At 37.7% G+C, this 17279-nt stretch overlaps 1 protein-coding gene across 3 annotated transcripts in view; it reads right to left on the bottom strand.

Annotated features, from left to right (window-relative positions):
- Positions 1 to 1591: 1591 nt before the first annotated feature.
- Positions 1592 to 17279, bottom strand: part of Dhc16F (Dynein heavy chain at 16F) — a 224355-nt gene continuing 208667 nt past the window's right edge. For all 3 annotated transcript variants that reach the window (XM_083138102.1, XM_083138119.1, XM_083138111.1), the window contains 6 exons: positions 16328 to 16498; positions 13945 to 14127; positions 12387 to 12479; positions 6185 to 6385; positions 3498 to 3615; positions 1592 to 1959 (listed from right to left, as the gene is read on the bottom strand). In XM_083138102.1, the coding sequence (XP_082994228.1) occupies positions 1730 to 1959; positions 3498 to 3615; positions 6185 to 6385; positions 12387 to 12479; positions 13945 to 14127; positions 16328 to 16498 (996 nt within the window). In that variant the 3' untranslated portion in view covers positions 1592 to 1729. The remainder of the gene's footprint in view (positions 1960 to 3497; positions 3616 to 6184; positions 6386 to 12386; positions 12480 to 13944; positions 14128 to 16327; positions 16499 to 17279) is intronic.

Genomic DNA, 17279 nt, shown 5'->3' with positions numbered 1-17279 from the left:
AGGGAAGGCATAGCTGTTCAGCACACTCATTGTTGCTAGTGCAGTGCATGCAGACAAAAGTGGACACGTTACACCCTTGCAAGTGACCATTTAGTACAACATGGAATGTCGTGCATTTCTTAATAACATCACATGGATGAAACATGGGCTTGATCCTACAAGCCGAAACTGAAATGTCAGTTCAATGACCCATTGTCCCACGGGCCCAAAAAATACACCATGAACCCGGGAATGTGAAAGTGATGATGATAGTAGCATATGATGTCCTCCAGACAATGAATGCCAAGTACTACCAAACGTTCTTGGATCATCATCTGCATCCTGCTCTGTGGAGGAAAGAGTGGCATTTCCAAACAAAATGAGAATACCCGTTGTCACAATGCTGCTCATGTAAGGGAATTACTTACACACTGGGGGTGGGAGGTACTTGAACATCCCCCCATATTTTCCCGAAATGAGCCCCTGTGACTGATCTCTTTTCCAAAGTGAAGGAAGCACTGAGAGGAAAGAATTTCCCTACCAGAGATGCCATCCTGCAAGCAATAGGGTGCTCCTTCATGGACACAAATAAAAATTTAATTGCTACTGGTGTTCAACATCTTCCAGCAGCATGGGAGAGGGTCAAAAATATGGCTGGGGATTACTTTGAGGGAATGTAAAATCTTCAGTTTCTGTAATAAATGGTTTGCCATGTATGGATGTGTTTCTTTCCAACCCTTGTATATTGTTTTATATACCTTTAAACTAATTATAAAGGTGATGTTCTGCTACGAAATATGCTTTCTCAACATATATAAAAATATCGCTGTACAATGGGATGACCAACTTTCGACCATGAATTTAAGGGAGATTTTCAACTATCAGCACTGAATTTACAGGAGTTTACGGGAGATTTAGTCGCAGCAAATTTTGCACATTTTTAGCGGTGCGGCATCACTCTGGCAGATGTTCATGGGATGGATAATATTACACAAAAGAATTAACTTACATTTTATATAACATGCAGATCACAATACAGAATAAAAAAATTACAAATTTACATGTTTCTTAGTCTTGATCTATATATATTCACTGATGCTGCAGAACCAAGCATATATTTTTTTATTAAATTTTGTAAAGTTCAAAAACTCTTTACAACTCTACTCACAATTAATTACTTTGTACGGTTCGCCCAACACTTATATATATCGGAATGAATCTAAATTTCCCAATCTTCATTTTTAATTAAATATACGGGAGAAATAGAATGCCAATATGGGAGCTGGGAGGATCCAAAAAAATTAGCCCTATTATGGAAGTTCCCGGTAAATACCATACAATCACTATTATTTTTGTCATTCCTATTGGGCTGTAATAATGCCAAAGCAATGGAAAACATTTTTTTCAGTAGAGGGAGGTTCTTGAGCTCCAGATAGCAAAAATAACTCAATTATAAACTAAAAGCTTACCTGGTCAAAACTAAATTCGCTTTGATCACACATCCTGATCACTGTACACTTTACCAGTAAACTGAATGTTAAGCTTGATAAAAGAAGGGAAATAAATGAAAATGAGATAAACAATTATAAACTTTAATTGCATGATACATCATACAAAACTTTCACAGAATACCTTAATCAAACTTGACTAGAATACTACTTAAATTGTGAAATAAAATATAGCACCACAAAAAAAAAATACCTATGTACTACTAATACATATGTTAGAAAATATGCCCTAAGTGGCACTGCTAATTGGTAAGTTGTGTCAGAAGAGCTGTTGCCTTCAAGATCCAATAATCCTTTGGTTTGTCCGTTGGCAAATAAACAGCTACAACAAAATTGGTGCTATGACCTGTGGTGGACAAAACACCAGCTCTGACAGAAGTTTTATAAAGAGGAGCTTCATACCGACCTTCAGTTGAAATCTTTTCTTGACTGGGATTAAAATGGAATACAGGCAACTGTGGATTCATTTCACCTGAAAATATTAGTGTGTGTACACATATATTAGGGATGAGCTCATAATTACAGATACTGATATAGAATACCGAATACCTTTACACAAATTACAGTAGTGGTAAAATAGTACACAGATTCAATATGAGATGACAAATATTTTGTGCAGAACTAGAATGCTAAACTCATTTCCATAGTCATCGAATCTGGCAAGATCATTCTAATGGATTTTAGATAACATAAACAAATAAAAATGATGTTTTAGAAATTGACTTAAAAAAACAATGTACTTGAATTTATATTTGGGTTGGACAGTTATGAAATTTTTGCCGATACTAATAAAGTACCAATATAAAATAAACTGATACAGGTGAAGAATTTTACACAAAGTTAATATGCGATAATTTTACTGATATACTGCAGTGGCATATTCTGAAAATTTGACCTGGTTTACAGCAACAAGTTTTATTTATTGTAAATATTATTTTAATTTTTAATTTGATATAATATAAATAAAACACCAATACAGGTATGTAGGTAGAACAAAAACAGAACTGACAACTTCAAATTTTCCAGCAATTTCTATATACATATATGAAAAAGTTGGTTTACCAGCAGTATATCAGATTACATGGGAGAATACACCATTCATACACCAATATGCATAATCGACCAATGTCGATATGAGTATTTGATTAATCTGTTCAATTCATCATATTCATAAAAAACAAAACAAAATAACATGCTCCTGGTACTATCAGAAATATATATATATATAGTGAACGTATATATATTGTATATAGTCTCTACGTACCTCAGGAAAACCCTTATCATAATTTATCTTACAACAAATCAAAAATGATTTTACCTATAGATCCAAAAATCGATTTCCACCCATTTTTTACATTTTGGTTTAACCAAGTTTTGTCATTCTCAATACCTTATTTAAATTATCACACTCTACATATGACATACAATAATTAGTTTTTCTAGGTGGCAATGTTGGATGGATTCACCTGCAACACTGGATCCTATTAAGCAATGCTTTGAGAAACAAGTAACATTCCATAACAACTGGATCTTTTTGCCTTACTATATCTCCAATTTAAATTGAAGTTAGATTTTTTTTTCTTCTCAAGGTGTTCAAGATTCAGGGCGATTTGCATTCTGCCTTTCATTTGTTTTTCTTTTACTCCTGCTGGGAGCATTACTTCGTGAGAACACAGAATTCGGGGAAGATGTGTGCAAGACATTACATAATTTGTTTTACAATAACAAGCATTTTAGTGCAAACATCTATTATTCAAGTGTGTATGCATACTGTGTATTATAATGAGTGTAAATTAAACACAGCAAGTATTACGTGCTGAGTGTTATATCGTGTTGAATCAAACCTACCTGTGAAATAATTACGTCCACTAATTCAGAAAGTCAAACTACACATCTACATTGGTCCTACAGAACCAACATACCACAACACAAGTCAGTGATCAATCTTGCAGACTACATGAAGTGTACAAATTTTTCTTTGTTCCTTTTCCCTCACAAAATTGTACTTACCAGGATTTGGATCAACTAACTGCATCTTCTTAAAATCCCAACGGCCTGCATCCAAAAATAATCCATGTATCAAAACACCATGTTCTGGTTCTCTTAAGTTTGCATAAACATCACGGCCCTAAAGAAGGAGACTTTGTTGTAATTATAATACTTTGCATATACAGGGAACTTTGAACTGAGAAAAACTGCTAGATATATTTACTTATTTTATCTTCAGTTGCCCTGTACTAGAAAATAAAATGTATGTAGAAATTCATATATATGTATAAAGTGCACATTTATTTTAAGCACATATAGCATAATGCATAAAGTGCACATTTATTTTAACTCTGTTGAAATGTGCTCGAATATTGAACACAGCCTCTGATGTATTCTAAATTATATAGACTGTATTGCTCCTCATGTGGCAGTTGTAAGCAGATCATTATCAAGCTAGATAAACTGTATTAAAAACACCATCTGTGAATGGTTTATTGTAATTCTTATGAGGAATGAAAACACACACCCTCCTTAACTTAACATTTTCACTAATCCGATATTATTTTGACATTTTTGGGGTTCAACGTATTACTCTTTAACCTTTCTTCTTTCCACCTATGTGGATTTATATGAAATAGCATGTTTCTAGAGTACTTTAAAAAGTAATACTTCCATAAGCACGAATGTAAAATTCTAGCTGACATCCAACATTAGGCCACCTAGATTCTCCATCTTGTTTGGTTCTTTGATCATGTTGAAGTAAAATTTTACGCCTTGATCTTGACTGTAGAATCAATATGGACTTTGATTTGCTCATTGAAGCCATTCTAAGGTTCAGAATATATGAATGTGTAAAAATTTAGTGTAAACTTGATGTTTTAATCATTGAATTTGTAAGAAATTTGTTGCTATAAATTTCATCTCTAAAATAAAGTAGGAGTATATAAATTGTCAGCTTCATACATGTACATACCATTTCATGAAGACCCATAAGAGGTGTAGAGATAGGACTCCATCCATTCTCAATTCCAACAATAAAACTATGATCCAACCATTTTACACCCCTCCATCCAGTGACACACAAAGCAGCTGTGTGAGTACCACTTCGCACACCCACACCAGGAATCATACCCAGGTGTCCCGCATAGCAGTCAGTCGGACATCTTCATAACTAGGCCACCATGGAGTCTAAATTTCATTTCTGACAAACCGAGGGTGCTGAATTATTTATCTCTTAACCCCTTACAAAGGCATCTAAGCAAGAATACAATATAAATCAGCCACTACTACATGCTTTGCAATTATACGAGATGCTTTTTGCTAGCTTTATGGACCAAAGATGACCAGTTCCATTTCAAGTAGTCTAAGGTAAATTGAATTTATCAAACGTAAATGCTAATCAGAACCAAATCCAGCAACACACAGACAAGAACAGGAACAGATCATAGATGAAATTCTGTGGGTATATGCCAATCATAACCGAGAGAGTCATCCATAGTCAAGCAGACAAGTAGCAAGATACAAAGACCGAATCAGAAGGCACAGTATGCACACCATACCTCCCTGAGTTATCAGAAAAGATGAGCAAAATTGGTTCAAAATTCCAACTTAGAACACCATTCAGCAGTAAGAAGACATTAAGAATCATTCTATCAAACACCAAACCAGAAAAACCCATACAAGCTAGCAAAAACTGCACATAAAACATACAATGTGAATGTGGATGAACACAAGCAGCACACACACACAAAGGTAGGTTGAAAATAGCCAAACATGCATGGAATGAATCACATAGAAGTCAGTGGAACAACATAACATATTACACAAAGAGCTAAATTGGAAACAGGAAAATCAAAGAAGTAGCCTTCATATCAATGACCCAAAATCCTACAAGTGATCCCAGTGTAGATCCCTCTCCTTAGAAAATAGAAATAGTAGCATAAATAAGTGGAGGAAAAAGTGATATCGAATTCCAGGGGGGGGGGGAAGCATTGTGAAGTAGTTGATTGGCACACCAGATATTTAGTAAAGTCACAAGTCTATCATAGGTCCAATCCCCACTACCAGTAAAAAAGAAAATTGTCTTTGTGCTCTCTCGGAAACGCAATGTTAGATTGATTGATTGAGTTAGTGTTTTAAATCCACTTTATGCACACTAAGGCTAACTGGGACTGGACCTACAGTTTAAAGTGGGATCTGAACCACTATGTGCCTCCACCAGGTATTGAACCTGGGAACCATTGACTACAAGGCGACGACGCTACCACTGTGCCATTGAGGAGGCCCACCATAATGTTAGAATGTGCATAAATGGATAATTTCCAACTGACATTGCATGCTAATCTCAATACATAGTTGTATGATGTAAGTACTGTTGACGCGTATAAGTAATAACAAAATGTATTTTCGAGAACAAGGCATAATGAATGTGTTAAGTCAAAAATGAGGTTTATTTAGTACAAGCTGCTTATGCATGAGACAATTGTTCATGCACAAGATATTTGGGAATATTTATTAATCTAATATAATTTTTTAAAAAATATTAGCATGCATGAATGAAATACTAATATCTTAGAAAGACCCCATACATTATTAAATTGTTATACAAGCTCTATTTTATAAATTGAATAAATTCATGCCCTTCACATGAAAATGTGACCAATAACTGGAATACTATATTCCATTGCAAACTGCTAAACCACACTCACCTCTCTAAACTCTGTTTTATGAATATGTTCAATTTGTTCCTGGTCAAGTATAAGAGGCTTTGGAATAAAATCAAATCTGAATTGATCAATTGGTATTTTGAATCTTCTAGCATGAGTTTGGAGTACTCCTGTAAGAAATCCTTGGGGAAAGAAAAACCCAGATATCCAATATGATGTTGGGTTGCCTTTCATCAGCCACGTCTGAAACACAAGGAAACAGCCATTTAAGATTTTTCAAGAATTTTTTCTTTACAAGCTCACAGAAAATCAATAAGAGATATACACCTTAGGATTTAAACTATTACTTTCATTTCTATTTTTGTGCACAAATGAAGCAAAATACAGGAGAAATGAGAAACTTATGTGTCCAAACGTATTGCCAACGTAATATACAAGGAGTCAACTGAAAACCTTAAAAGTGCGATAAAAATTATAGGACTGACTTTATGCAGGAATGGATCATTACATCAGTTTAAAGATGGTGGCTACGAACTTGTAATGGAGAATGTTCTGTAACCCTCTTATTGATAATAGCACGTATCCAAGGTGGGGTACAAGGGGTTCGAGGGCCCCCCCCAAAAAAAAAAATTCAGTTTACACTAGATGAAATTAGGTTTTTTGCTTCTTGAATAATGTGACTATAACTTAAGGAGATAAATAGTTATCGAGACAAGACAGAGAATGTTCTATAACCCTATTATTGTTAATAGTACGTATCCAAGGTGATGATCAAGGAGCTCGAGCCCATCCTTCAGGAAATTTTTCTGCTTACACTAGATAAAATTAGGTTTTTGGCTTCTTGAATAATGTGATGATAATTTGAGAGAAATAATTATCGTGACAAGACGGAGAATTTTCTATAACCCTGTTATTGTTAATGGCATGTATCCAAGGTGGGGATCAGGGGGCTCAAGCCCTCATCAGGAAATTTTTCTGTTTACACTAGATAAAATTAGATTTTTGGCTTCTTGAATAATGTGACGATAATTTTAAGAGAAAAATACTTATCAAGGCAAGGAATAGAATATTTATAACCTTGCTATTGATAATATTGCACATGAACTTTTCTTGCGCTTTCGGTGTTGTCGCAGCAAACTTGAGCACTATGTAGAGACTTGTCAGCATTTGGAAGCTGGACAACAAAAGTAGCACCAGACGTAGGGCGATTTGTTGTAATTTTTAATTTCTGGAAAGTGTGAGAGTGAACGTTCTTGAATAAGAGAAGGAGTCGAACTACTGGCAATATTTACGAATCGCTTTATCTGCAGAACGTTCTAGAATATAATGAGGATATAAATACGCAGCTTCAATTTTCCGATTGACCTGTACAACAGAATCGGTTAATGAGACTTCAGTTCATGCAGTCAATTAGTGATCAGTCAGTGTCCATGAGCCACCGAGCCACCCTGACTTCGACTGATTTTTCGTTAAAATGTCTACATAATACATGTCCTGTGTATGTCAAATCGTAAGATGTTGCCAGTATAGTGAACAAGCACAGATAATAAAGGAGAAAGAAGAAAACTGAGGAGCATTCCCACCGATTGAGGAGATTTTTTTCTTCTGTGATCAACAAGAGCTACCATTCCTAGGTGACGATAACAGTGGCCTACTAAGGGAGATTTCACAGCATGTAGCCTGAGGATTTCACAACTCGAAAGTAGGTTTGTGCGGCCTTTGTGTCGCTACAGTGTGAAACGTTGCTGTTTATTGGCTCATTCCAAACGACAAGTATCGCATGTCCCTTCAGTCTGAAATCTTCCTAAGTCTTGAAGATTAGTCAGAAGGATGGAAAATTAGGGCTTTGTGAAGGTTAGGTGGAAAGGCAGGTGACAGCATCCTAAAGGATAATATCCAAACCTGCAGAAAAAATGCATCTTACTTCAGTGTCCAATACGAAATGATAAAGACTTCTTGTGAGTTGATTTTAAAAAATGTTTGAGATAAAAGAGAGGCGTGCCCAGGATTTTTGGAAGGGAGAGGAGTTACGCATATTATTTTTGGTGGACAGTCCTCATTTTGCCATCTTTTCCTGTCTTTGACGTTCTCTTTTAAGGAATACTGGGTAAAATGGGGTTATGACCCAACCAACCCTCCTTGGGCACATAACTGGATAAAATGAGTAAGCATGTGATCATATCGGGAGACAAAACATTAGATGTGTTGGGAACGGAAGGGTTTTCACTGGGCATTAGTTTCGCGATCCAGCTGTATTCTAGAATACTTCCTGTGTTTCGTGCCGATATATGACAAGACTGCAGAAGCTATGACAAACAATTTTGAACCCTTATGAGTGCTTAGGCCTGAATATGAACAATTTGATGGGTTTCGGCTTTTATAAGAGCTGCAAACATTGGAGGACAAGACACATTAGTGGTGTTCAGGCTCGAATCAGAGAGAAATATTCGAGAACTTTCTGCATCCAGTTTGCAGCCCATACTTTGAATCTCGCGTTGTTGAGTGGATTGTCCATCCCGTGCATATGTAACAGCTTCATAAAAACACTTCTGGTATATAGATGTTTTGATGCCTGATGGGAAGAAATGGACATACACACATACTGAGATAGTTAGTGCATGGAAACAGGGGCCAATTGGTAAAAAATGTTCCGATTCTACCTTCCGATTAAAATGACAGCCTTAAACAGTGGCGACGATTTAGGGAATAGTTGCTCCCCATATTTTTGCCTCCACTATCACTATGGCCTCTTAATGCTAAGCCTTGTCTACCAGTCTACCAAGATAAAGTAAACTTTCCTTGCACCCCCCCCCCCCCCATTTTGGAACCAAATTGCCACCACTGCCTTAAACATACAATTGTGAAGTTATTATTTATTTGTTCAGCACAGGATACATTTCCCAATTATGTTGAACATAATACACTGTGAATAAATAACAAGAGAGAAGAGAGAAAAAAAGAATACATGAAAGTATGAACGTCTATGTACACATGTACACAATATTTACATCATTTTATGAACTTATCGTTGTGATTATCTTTTTTTTCAGCACACTATGTGAGTCCGTGAACATATCGAAGTCTACAGTTTATAATAGTTTATTCACAGTGTCCTGCATGCGCACTGCAGGTAAAAACCTGTGCGTGTTGACCCTTGACCTCTCTCTGTAGAATAATTTTCGGTTTCTTGCACTGTGTCGGCCTACAATAAAGTTTGTACTTTCTAACAGTGCAGAACACTCACAGCCGTGATTAATCAGTTTCTGTAAAAAAGTGACATCACTGATGACTCTTCCGTTGAACAAAGTTTCCAGACCTAAATGCTTGCATAAAGATGTATAGTTCTTTTTGTGATATTCAAAGTTCACCTTGAAGCACAGCCATTTCACAAACTGCCTTTGGACACTCTCCACTTCCTCTTGCCATGTTTTGTACTGTGGATTCCATATGGGAATGCAGTATTCCAGTACTGGACGAACGAGTGTGACGTATATTTTTACAGAAAAATTAAACAGAAAATATCTTCTAATGAAACCAACTAGCTTTATACATCTTTTCACCAAGGCTTGATAATGGGTGTTGAACGACAGGTCAGATGTGAAGTGGACACCGAGGTCAATGACAACTCTCTTATGCCTCACCGTTGAGCTGCCAATTTTATACTCATGTGTAATGGTTGTTTTCTTGTTGGTGAATGACATTACGTTGCACTTATTCACATTTATGATCATTTCCGTCTGCTTGCACCAGTTTGCGAAGGAGTTTAGGCCTTCCTGCAGCGTGTGACAGTCATTCAATGAGCTGATTGGATAGTACAGTTTCATATCGTCTGCGTACATTAGAATTTTGACTTTTTGCAGGTGGCTCAAAATATTGTTGATGAACAGAAGGAAAAGGTATGGACCTAAATTGCTTCTATCTATACCCATTAAAAATGGTGTTCAGCCCCCACCCTCCACCCCCTGAAAGGAATTCCTGGATACGTGTGTGTCCATGGACACCTGCAGGATGGGCCAAGTGGTTCACTAACCACCTAGGGAATAAGGAAAGATTGTCCACGTAATTTTATCTCCTTTTTATTTAAATGTGTGTTCAATAATCCCTTTCCTTTTGCCTTTTTTTTAACTTTCTTTATTCAGTCTTGGTATCACTTTGTCAGTGCTTGATGCTTCTCTTCTTGATCATTGTTTTTCTGTAATTTTCTTTCACATCTTCTGTCTCTTTGTCTTCTTTAGTATCTCACTTTCTGCCTAGTTTATACATTTATCTTCCTTTCTTTCTCTGTCTCATTTATTGGTCTCTCTCTCTCTCTCTCTCTCTCTCTCTCTCTCTCTCTCTCTCTCTCTCTCTCTCTCTCTCTCTCTCTCTCTCTCTCTCTCTTTTGCTTCTTTATTTTTCTTTCTTCCTCTGTATCTTACTTCTTTTATTTCTCTTCCTCTCTCTCTCTCTCTCATTCTCTTTTTTCACATATCTAAACAAAATTATTTAATTCGATGACACATAAACATGCATCAATATACTCCTCTTGAGGCCACAACTTTTTGATTTGGTCATCACAGACAATTTTGTGTTCGTGCTGAAGTGCCTTTCAGCCCATCAAATTTACGTATGGAGCAGCTTGATAATGTTCACGATACTTGCAACTTGATTGGGCCAAGTACATCTAGTGGAGATCCCGGGAGCAGTTGAAGAAGTTCGAAAAATGGACATTAACTTTGGTTTCATACACAGTAGGTCCATTTCCATAGAGCAGAGGTAACTGTTCCAACAATAAAGTATTTTGAGCACTTATCACATCTGCTCCAAATGACTTCCACATATCTGGCCCACAAAACAGAAGGCAAATGACCAGGAAAGCTTTTTAGACAGATAAAGCATATCTGGACAATTATCATTTATAGCACTGGAAAATGTGTGTCCATCAACATGAAGATTATGTTGAAAAGTGACAAACAGTGTAACTACACTTACAATTAATAAGAACGAATGATAATAATTAGTTTTTATTTGACTTACTCACATAAATTCTAAGAGTTGGGACTAATGAATCAGCTGATAGTGTTTATTGGCCAACTATAGTACCATAATACACTGAGTGCTGACTGAATTGTGACCACCCCTCCAATCAACAAGGAACGGCCCAGCAGCTGACTGGAAGTAACGTGGTGAATGCATAGGCACAACGCTACATGTTAGTCTAACTGCACACGTTAAAATGGGAGGTCGTCAAGATTTAACGTCGTTCCAAAAGAACATGATTGTGGGTGCCTGAGCATAAGGTGCGTCAATAACCCAGACAGTGACACTGGTCGGATGTGCTCATTCCAATGTAGTGAAGGTTACAGAGTGTGACAAGAAAATGGGGTAACGTACACCAAGAGGCAGAATTGCAAGGGTGTACAGAAGGTGACACCGCAGGGAGAGCATCGAGTCAAATGGCTCATGACAGCTGAACCCACCATTAGCATCCAGGAATTATGGGACCGATACAACAGTAGATGCACAACACCCATATCCCACACAACTGTGCGACGCACACTGACATGCATGAAGTTCCACAGCAGACGACCCACTCGTCACCCATTCCTCACGAAGTGTCACCACCGACTTCGTCTCGCTTGGGCCCAGGAGCATGCTGATTAGACCATGGACGATTGGAAAAGGGTGTGTTAGTCCGATGAATCACGGTTTCTGCTACACCACTGTAACAGGCGTATGTGTGTGTGGCACCAACAGCACAAGGCTATGGACCCTTCCTGTTGTGGGGTTGTTTCTGTTGGCATGAACTGGGACCATTGGTGTGTATGGACTGCCATGTGACATCCGTTGTGTATCGGGAGGTGTTAGGGGACTCACAATGCAACACTTCTACACACACGGGATGGCATTTTCCAGGATGACAATGTATGGTGCCACCGAGGTGGGACTGTACTTGCTTGGCACAGAGATGCAGCATATGAATTAGCCCTCTAACTCCCCCAATCTTAATCCCATGAGCATCTGTGGGATGTTGTGGAACAAGCTCTTCGAACCATGCATCCTGCACCGACGTCAGTTGGCTCGTTATGGGATGCCATCAGGAATATATGGTTGTCAGATCCCTGTTGAGACATATCAGCACCTCGTGGAATCCTTGCCATGTCGTGTCCAGGCTCTCCGCTGAGCCAAAGGTGGACCAACAAAGTATTAGGTAGGTGGTCACAATTCAGTGATCACTCAGTGTATATTACTTATTAAAACATACCGTGACAAAATCCAATCTAACTTCCAAATCACGAATCCAACTTCCCAATGTCTTCAAAGAAGGGTAAGCCTTTCTTGACCACAATTCTGGAACCTACATGCATAAAAAGACAGATATTAATAAATTGCACAGACAGAGAATTATATTGTATTTAATATTAGAGAGTTATCATGGCCTAATGCACAAAAAAAAAAAAATACTATGAGTAATAGATACAATTTCTTAACTTTCTCTGATTATCTTATTGGTCATTTCAGCAATGTAAAATTACAGAAAGAGGAAAAAGTAAAATTATACACCATTACAGGCATATCACTGCTGGTCTACAATGTTTTATTCTAATACATTAACACACGCTACACAGTCAACTTTCGGTTTTAAACCAGACCTTACTTCTTCCTTGTGGGATAGGAAAAGAACAATACAAGCTTCATAATATATTAAAAGGAATAAAAATTATCTTGTTAAAAGTTAAAACAGTAGAGCATAAAGATGGGCCCTGTTGTCCACTGGAAAAAATGCCTGGTGCAAAAGAAAAAAAAATATGTGGTTTCATTGACTTTACACTTGGGATGGACATAAAATGATGAAATGCTAAGTGATAACACAGGCAACTCTCTGTATATTACATCGATCAGAAGGTTTTGGAAACAAGGATTTTCTCAATATGTTTGTACATGTACTTTGCCCCTTTTAAAAGTAGTGCATATTCAGTTATTAATCATTGAAGAAATGCCTCAATACCATCACGGAGTATGGCAATTAATATTTTCCCCATCTTCAAAGTAATGCAATACTTTCCCTCTCTGAATCAGGATTGGTGCAGGGCACACCCATCTGCTAACACGTCGTGATAAGCTTTTTCTCAAAGAAGTTGAAAGCACCAAACTTAACACTTATATGCATTATTTGCAGTTAGAATTCTAATAATGCCTACGTTGATAGGTTAGGAGGCCAGATTTACAGCTGTTAGCAACCCTTTTTTGCGACATGTTTGCAGCTGGGTATGCCTCACACCCGAATCTCTGAATCTTCCGTGGAAACACTGCTTCAACAAGCTCTCATGCTTTGTCATGTGCTCGTGCATGATCGGCACTCTTCGGAAGAATGAGGCTGGCCTCAATCTGTACATTACAGGTGAGCATGCCCCTGAAATTATACTTTCCTTTATGGATCACACAGTATGTTATGGGACCAGCTGAGGCACTCTCAGATGGGCCTATCTGAATGTGCAGATAGAGTTCTGGGCAGGGTTGGAAATTTGCTGTAATTATCGTAAAACCCAGAATTTCAGTTTTCTTTATTAAGCATAGTTTATTGAAATTATAAGTAATAAAATAACCTGTAATATACAAATATATCAGGGTAGCCCCGGCCTCCGGGCCTCTTATGGCACCTCGCCACTGAGTTTATGACTATAGGTGCTAATAATGTAAGAACTGGCATGCCCATAATTTTCATTGCAATCAAGCAATAAGTATTGGTGGAATGAATGCGCTGTTATTTTGAAACATTGCACAAATACAGTAACAACACACACACACATAAAAATTCTCACCTGGTTGTTCATAAAAGCTTTGAAGACTTGCTCTAATTGCTCCGACATCACAACAAATCCCTTGATTGCCTTTTGTAGATTCTCTAGGGAAGCATGAAGCACTTTTAGCAATTTATTATATCGATCTATCTCTTGCAAAAGCACAATGGTGAGAGACTGGAATTGGTTTCCAACTGTTGCACGCTGTAAAACATAATTTTGATAAAAAAACAAAGGATGGTGGAACAACATCATTATGAAGTGAATTAAACATGGCCTTTACAGAGGTACCTAAACCTCTCCTCTTTTCTGTGTCAGTCTGTTTTCAACACATTTGGTGTTGCGTGATAATTTTTTGTAGAATTTATTGAATGAAGGGTATTACCAATCAGTCCTGAAAAGTGTATATAAGCACTGCAGTAAAAAAATATGGGGTCACATTCCACTAAGCCATCATAAAAATGCATACTCACATGGAAGTGTATGTCTAATCACAATAGTGGTTATATTGAATAGTAAAATAAATGTCCAAGGATCCACAATTTTATGTGAATTGTAACATCTTTGTGTAAAATACAGCAAAAATAAAATTTTAAATGTAGCAACTGTCTATGCACTATGTATAGCATAATAAAATCAATGAGGAAGCTACTATTATATTACATGCAGACAAAATACAAGGTGCATCTGAAAAGGTCGGTGAATGGTCTCAGAAAATAAAGGAAACAAGAGTTACAAACAAAATACCTTTACTGGCCTTCAAAGTAATCACCATTAGCTACAACACACGTCTGACATCAGTTGTAAAGCTGTTGGAAACTGGCAGCAAACGCTTCTTTTGGAATCGCACGAAGCACCGTGGTCACGTGTTGGATATCCGCAACGTCTGCGAAGCGGAAGCCTTTCAGGGCTAATTTAAGGTGGGGAAACAAAAAGAAGTCTACCGGTGCCAAATCTGGAGAATTACGGAGGGTGTTGAAGAACAGTCACCTAGCGTTGAACGAGAAAGTTGAATATGCGGATCGCAGTGTGCAGACGGGCGTTGTCGTGGAGGAAAGTCCACTGTCCACTCCGGTACAGTTCTGGCTGAACCTGCCGGATGCGTTGCAGCAGCCGTTTCAAAACTCCCTCGTAAACTTCCGCGTTGACAGTTTGACCTGCGGGTAGAAATTCTTGATGGATCAAGCCCTTGCTGTCGAAAAAGGCGATCAACATCGTCTTAATCTTGGATTTTGTCAGCAGACTTTTTTTTGGGGGGGGGGGAAGACGATGAACACCATGCCATTGACTGTCGCTTGGTCTCCGGATTGTATTGGTAGCATCAGATCTCATCTCCAGTAATGATGGTTTCCAAAAACTGCAGATTCCAGTTAGACATGTCGATGACATCTCCAGGCGTTTCCATCCGAGTTTGCTTCTGCTCGTCTGTCTGCGTGTGCAGTACAAACCAGGCACAAATCTTTCGATTTTTTAATGTACTTGAACAATAGTGCGTACACTGTCTTTGCTTATCTGCAACTCTTCTGTGATCATTCTCAACGACAGTCGCCGATCATCCACAAGCATCCGTCTCACTCGTTCGATGTCTGGGATTGTGCTTGTTGACGGTCGACCCGAACGCGGTTCATCTTTGACACCTTCCTTTCCGTCTCTAAAGCATTTAAACCACTCAAACACACACTTTTTATTCACTGCTTCAACACTGTACACTTGCACTAACATTCCATGAGTCTCCGTCGCCGTTTTCCCTAATTTGAAGCAAATCTTCATGTTAACGCATTGCTCCGTTTTGCGCACCATGTTGCAATGACACGAGTTCGCACACTCACTCCGTTAGCTTTGTTGCAGCGTGCACCACTGCTTCACTTCGGCGATTTGCACGATAGGGGCCGCTTGTTGACATGTCTCTCAATGCGCATGCGCGGGCGCGTCATCCTAACCAGCGCAGTTTTTCAAATATGGGATCATTCACCGAACTTTTCAGATGCACCTTGTAATTGTTAGAGATCACTGAATTGGACCATCAAGGAAGTTAATTTCATAAAATTTATAAAAGAGGTATAAATTCAAATGCAACAAAGCAACATTTCTCCAATTAAAAAAGTGTAAAAAAAAAAATAGATAAGACTGTGACAAAGTTGAATTCACATATTCCATTCATTTCAGTTTTCAAACCAAAAAATAATTGCAAGCTGTAACTAATAATTTGCATTCAATCTGGCTGATACTTAGCAGCAAACAAGAGATGTTTAAGAAAGCAGAAAACATGCACAGCTCAACCAAAAACACACACACACACAATATTAAATTTTATTCATGTCATTGTATTTAACAATCCCCTTGTCATGAAAGAATATAAATGAAAAAATACACTTTAATAGTAATACTAAACTTAAGTTCTTACCCTAAGAACTTTAGGTGACCCTGCTTCTACATTAATTTTCTTAGCAAGTCGTTGCATAATTGATTCAGCCAATTCGTATACAACCTCATCACTAGATTTTCCTGCCTCTCCACCAGACTCACGTGGTTGAATGTCCATAATAGTTCCTAATACAGCTTGGGTTTCTTTATACTGAAAAACATAAATTCTTCATGAAAAATCTCTAGCAATGTTTGCATAGTAGAAATTCATTTATGTATAACTAACTAGGTGTAAACAAGTGAAGAAGGAAAGTTTCAGGAAGGAGTAGGAAACTCTCACCAGACGAAATAAAAAGTAAATAATTATTGTGATGGTACAAATAAATCCAGTCTCTGTGCTAATAATGTCGCCAAGCCATGAAATATTTAATATATTTCTTTTTAATCTGGTGAGTGTTTGTCATTTACTTCCCACTGTGTACATAAATTGGAAGATGTAGCGACACAATAAAATGTAATTAAGTTTCATACTGTCTAGTAGTGTGTAAGGGGTGACACTTTTTGAAACCATGCAAATGCCAACCTTGTTCCATGCAGTACACCCCAGTAAAATGCATTAATGCAGGCTAACGAAGCTCTGGCGTCTGTAGGTTATATGTGCTGAGTGCCCATTTCCAGCCTCAGCTTTCAATCTAGTTAATGTCATTTTAGTCCTCAGAGACACATGTTGATTTTAGTTATTGTAAGGGGCTTGACCCCATGTAATGTGATGGGTGCTAATAGCCTAAGTGCTGATGCACGATTTTTCATTTCAATCCTTCATACTGCCTGGTGAGTTTTCCTATTTCCTTTACAATTTGTGCTTTCAACTCATATATTCCTTTTTCCACTGGATTCTCCTGTTGGAGATGATGATAAAAAAGCCTTTTACTCTCACAGGGTGATTCAGAATTCATGTCATCTGTGTAGTACCAAAACAGTACGTTTCCGGA

Source organism: Lepisma saccharinum, chromosome 1 (genome assembly GCF_977018435.1).
Source record: "Lepisma saccharinum chromosome 1, izLepSacc3.1, whole genome shotgun sequence".
In the NCBI taxonomy this organism is placed as follows: Eukaryota; Metazoa; Arthropoda; class Insecta; order Zygentoma; family Lepismatidae; genus Lepisma; species Lepisma saccharinum.
The sequence above is the reverse complement of the archived record's forward strand: the minus strand, read 5'-3'. Positions and strand labels throughout refer to the sequence as shown.